Consider the following 5,452-nt stretch of genomic DNA (forward strand, 5'->3'; position numbering starts at 1 on the left):
ACCCGCAGCAGGCACGCCACAAAACTCTAAGGCTTTGCCAAACGATCGTCGTTCACATTCTAAACAGGACCCCTGGCCCCTTCACTGAACGACGAAGAATGCGAATTTCAGAAGCAAAATGCATCTCCTTCTATTTCCAGCTTTGTTCGAACGGCACGGTCGTGCAATACCGCGGAAACCAGCTGCGTTGTAGCACTCGTGTAAACACCAGCCGTTCCCCTTTAAGCAGAGAGGCTCTGTGCATTTTGAGGCGTTATTGTTTAGCTGCAGTGCAACGAAATGAAGAGAGCACGGGCAAGTTGAAAGCGCCCAAATACGCCTCGTTGTGTCTCGCTGGTTATCTTGCTCCGTTGTCTACCAGCAAACTCGTCAGGAAGGACTTGTCACATGGGAGCGCTCGGGACTGTAGTCAGTGTAAACGCGCTTCGACGTTTCAGGTTATCAGCTTCTCATTGCACTTGAATCTGATTGTGTCGAGGATAGCGGTTTTTCTCTCTCTGTTGAGGAACTTGTTTTGTTAATGCTTGTTTCTACACTCAGTTCCCAACGAACTGGTCGCTGAGCAGTCGTGTTGTTATTGCAGAAGGGAATCCAAGTTAATGCAGCAGCCTTCAACAGCGCTTTCCCCAACCCCATCCTCTTTCTTTTCGTTATGTTTTGCCCCCGCCGCTCGACTCAGAGTAAGCAGTTCGTGCTCCTGTAAATCCGCAGTACAGCACAAACCAAATCCCTGAAACCCCATGCAAGCAATCTCCCATAGCATGTGGTGCGTTTATTGAGCTACTGATTAGCACTGTCGTGCCGTCTGCCGCAGACTCCTACGGAGTACTGCTAATGAAGCAAAACCAAGCGGTGGTTGTAAAGGCTTACGGAAAGAGAACCGCACAAATTCTGTCTCAGGCAGTCGAGCGTCACGAGAGCCCCCGACTCAACCTGCACTCACAAACCAAATTAACGTTCACCCATCATCAACCCCGTCTTACGCCAGTCACTCTGATTGCTTTTAGTGCCACAATAGCAGTAACAATGACAGACGTTCTGCTTGGCTTTTCTGCTGCAGCAACACCGAAAACAATGAGAACGGTTTCGATTCGAACAAGAAACAAGAAACACGAATCAAGGAGCTTCCTCTTGCCTTTAGCTTCCTGAGCTCTTCAGACACTTTGGCACAAACCTCGCGTACACTTGCGCGGGGATATTTTTCTGTGTGTTCCTCCATATGCTGAACACAATGCGAAAACAGAAAACAGACGCATATGCGTTCCGCGCGTTTCAACTGGTAAAATATAAATGTGTATGTGAAAGCAAAATTATATTTCATCTAAACAAGCTCCGCCATACACCACGTCCGCATACCCCGCGTTTAAAGCATCAACTGGCACGCCCAATGACGCCAAGAAATCTTTTTTGTGTTTTGTGTTGTGGCGTTCCCCCTACTGTGCTAAGGAGTTCTTGAGAAGTATTATTATACCTTCATTGTACGCTCATCGGCAGCTGTAATTCTGAATGTGTACCCATTAAGGACGACTTCAGCTCCAACAAAGAAGTCTTGAGCTGAGTATTTTCTCCCCGTTTGCTGGTTCTGCAAGCTGTTCGCTTCGAAGAACTTGCCACCTGCCTGTTATGCAGCCGCAGCGCATTCACTCGGTTAGCTACTGCAAACTCACATGAACTGTAGCAAGCACCCCAAGTAGACGCGCGCGGTGGTATACTAAGAACAACACGAAGCATAACGCTTAACTGTTTTAGTTGGAATTTGCTTTGTTCTCCTCTACTTAATGTCTGCCGGTGTCCTTAGAATTAGGAAAACCGTGGTATGTCGTACGTGGCCCGAATTGCGTTTCTGATACTCAAAGACGGTTATTTTGTCAGTCAGCTCGCGAATAGAGATCCTGAATTCTCTTCCTTCATCTTCTTTTCGTGAGCTCACCAACTCTGCCTGTAGTTGACGCAGTTAAGCGGAAGACACCGAGATGGGCGAACCAGGCGAAAGTCAAACCGTTATTTAAAATACTTTGTACTGGCGCCCCTCTCAGGTTATGTCAGCTTGCAATTACCTACGCAAAAGCGGCTACCACTGCATTCCCAAACTCCGGTCAGTTCGTATCTTTTTATTTAAACGCTTGACTTGCCTTGAAGTTGAGAATGACATCTTCTCCGAAGAGAATCTCACGCTCGTTAGGATGTGGCCGTTTGGGGGTCTGCGTATCAAGGCGCAGCACAATCTCACAGTTTGTTACAGCCCCTTTTTACATCTGTATATACATATATATATGTATATGCATATACATAAATATATATATTTATATGTAGGCCGATAATGCACAATCTCGGCGGAGGCGGAGGTGGGGGGACACGAACGATGAATACAACGCCGCAAGCTGCGTGTACGAGGCTGGATGATCCGCCCACTTATCTATAACTTACTATACGGGTGCAGCATTGGATTGTGTCTTCTTCAGTTCCTATGCCGAGGGCATGCGGAGGCCACGTGATTTGTGGAATTTCCTGCATGAATGATTCGAACGCGTGATGCGTGATGCAGGCACTGCGATAGCGCAGAACGCCCGCGCTTGCTGTGAATGGGGGGGTTCTTCAAAGCAACAGCTGAGCTGAGATCAGGACACTCGTTCCTTCTCTCCTTACGCGTTTCTCCTCCGGTATTATTTCCCGGCCCTGCTCAGTGTTCAGGTACTCGCNGTTCCTTCTCTCCTTACGCGTTTCTCCTCCGGTATTATTTCCCGGCCCTGCTCAGTGTTCAGGTACTCGCGATAGAACTGCCGCGTGAATTCGTCGCAGTCGTATATATGAAATTGACGCCCATAGACATCTATTTCCCTTCCCACCACAAAGTCCTCTGGCCTGCGGATTGTGTTTTTCACACCAGTTCAGTACCCGGTCTCGAAAACAGCACGCTCTTTACTGCAGAACTAAGTGCAATCATATATTGTTTGCAACTAGGTTGGGCTCACGTGTAGAATTCGCTTCGGCTCAGTTGGTAGTCGGACCAAGTCAACTCGCCAAGTTGCTTCGGCAATTTCCCTTTCCTGTACAAAACAGTTGCACATCACTCTCAACGTCTGATTTCATTCGCAAATGTAAAGCCCGTCCACCTTCGGAGTGTGAATAGTTCGGAGATTCCGCATTACATGCATGTACCATTCCTACGTAGGTATATTTTACGTTGGCCGGACAGGTGTGCCCACACACTGGTTGATACAAACTCCCCAATGGCCGGCAGCTTTGCCTCGCTAAAGGCGGAGAGGTGTGGTGAGCAGGAGCNAGCCATGCAAAAACGTGAATGGAAATAGTGTAACGAGTTGATACCTCAGGAAGGTGGAGTAGTTGTCGCAGCCAGAGTTCTTTATCGGATTAATTCTGATCTCCACAGAATCGTCTGCGCGAAATTGCAAGGAGATTTTCAATTTAACTCAAGTCAGCAATGGAATACGGGGTAAGGTATTAGCGTGTCTCGTGACTTCTGCTCTCGTTTGTCATTCCAAATCAATCACTATACTGTGGAAGACGGCCGAATTCTGTGTTGCCGGCTGCATGGCCACTGACCACTGAGGAAGTAGTGAAGTTTATAGTAAGTCCGACATCCAAAGTTTTGTGGATTTTCCCAGTAGCAGTGAAAGACCAGCACTTTGCTGCAGTCCAGGCGAAGCACAGATGGAAACTAATCTTTCAACCCAGTATTATCCGCAGGCGGGGATGAATGCACTCGTTTGCCTCTGAAAGAGTCTGACCGGTCGTTCTGAAGATACTGGTTGAGCATCTTATTGGAGCAGGTGTTTCCTCGAGATGCCTCCGCGAAGGCTCGTGCAGCGCGGATCTCGCTTAGAACTGCTGGTGATGGTGTGCAGTTATTTCGTTGCTTCATTACAAACGCCCGAAAGAAGGTATCATCAGGCAACTCCACTGCCTCCCCAAGTTCATGCCCTGGCAAAAGTTGCAGAAGTCGCAAGAGCTGCATGACTTGTTTTGCTTTTTGTAACGAGCATAGAACTTGCGTGATCACATACAAATATCAGAGTCTGCGTTACTAAGGGTTTCAGAGCAACAAGGCCAGCGTTTCTTCACCTGCGTTTGTACAAAACCACCGCGTGAACTCGTCACACTCCAAAATCTTGAAGACGCGACCGTAGAGTTCCAGTTCTGCTCCGAGCTGCAAGTGCAACATCTCCGTACATTAGCCTCGGTTGAGTCCTTCGATCTACACTTTACATCTCCAACTAGTGTATACTGAATATAAATTTAATGGTCATATTCGACTAGTTTACGCAACTGGAGGATTGTATCATCGAACAGGACTTGAGGATATTAAATACTTCTTGGACGTTCGTATATTTACACTTAGGGCTACTGGGGCATCTAATCCCACTCGCTACAGCATCAATAAACCCGTGTGTGTAAGCGCTNTCAGTGAAGGTAACAAAGCCGCTGCCATCTGCCCGCGGCATCTTGTGTCGCTTGAGAATGGGTCCTTGCCGTGTTTCCCCATAGTCCGTTGTTGATTCGTAGACGCTGAGTGTTCCGTCCTCTAGGTAGAAGGAAATGATGCAGAAACGCCGTCTGCTGTTCTCGACTGCATTGCCACTGAAAGGTTCTTGGTAGAAAGCGAAGAAACGCAGGGCCTGGCGATCATGCTTCAGCCATGCAGGTTCTTGTTTGGGTCTGGTACAAGGACGAGCAGCAACACTGGATACACCGAATAAGCGTAGCTGATGCAGAATATCCACGCGAACAACTCGAAAATCATGTCAATCGTTTGCCTAGCGTTTCGATGGCTTGCAACACAATGGCGAGGTGCCAGTCACCGGTATGATAAACGCGCCGCTTCCTTCGCACTTCTCCTTTCGTCGTGAGTGAGGTGGTGCTCTTCCCGGTCCTCCTGACCACTTTGACTGAATAACGTCCATTCCTAAGCACAACGTTATGCATCCCTGTCCCTGCACAATTGCTTTTCCTCGATCGTTCACTTCGGGCGCTTGCATAATTCAAGGTGGCTTGAAAAGCAGAAGAAACGGCCCGGGTTACTGACCTCATCTGTGAGCTCTAGAGGTGGAGGTTTCTGCCTGTCTTGCCGGCCCGAAGTCGTATAGTTGAGGGTTTGCTTTTTGTAGTACTTCTCTCTGGCAGAGTGATCAAGCACAAGCTGTTGCTGCTTGATACTGAATGGGACGCACAGGGAAAATGTCTGCTGACCAGAGAACACCGAGGGCCTCTGAAGATCCATTTTTCCAGCCCTTTTCGATCCTGTTTTCCGCTTGTTTCAGTCGGGTCGACGTTGCAGCTCGAGGGNTCCATTTTTCCAGCCCTTTTCGATCCTGTTTTCCGCTTGTTTCAGTCGGGTCGACGTTGCAGCTCGAGGGCTACACCCCCGAAGGTCACCTCCCACGAACGATTAAAGTTTCTCCACAACAGATGGCTTTACTTCGTTTCATGTGGT

At 48.4% G+C, this 5,452-nt stretch overlaps 1 protein-coding gene across 1 annotated transcript; it reads right to left on the reverse strand.

Moving 5' to 3' along the window:
* Positions 1-574: 574 nt before the first annotated feature.
* On the reverse strand, positions 575-4,183 carry EMH_0036040 (EF hand family protein, related; the record flags this gene model as incomplete). Its single annotated transcript, XM_013495032.1, has 12 exons — positions 575-697; positions 871-933; positions 1,472-1,618; positions 1,826-1,935; positions 2,129-2,201; positions 2,428-2,508; positions 2,718-2,862; positions 2,973-3,047; positions 3,328-3,397; positions 3,565-3,650; positions 3,750-3,942; positions 4,084-4,183. The coding sequence occupies 12 exons, from the start codon at positions 4,181-4,183 to the stop codon at positions 575-577; spliced, it is 1,266 nt and encodes a 421-aa protein (XP_013350486.1).
* Between the last annotated feature and the right edge of the window lie 1,269 nt (positions 4,184-5,452).

The sequence above is a fragment of the Eimeria mitis genome, genomic scaffold (genome assembly GCF_000499745.2).
Source record: "Eimeria mitis Houghton genomic scaffold, Emh_scaff1393, whole genome shotgun sequence".
Classification (NCBI taxonomy): Eukaryota; Apicomplexa; class Conoidasida; order Eucoccidiorida; family Eimeriidae; genus Eimeria; species Eimeria mitis.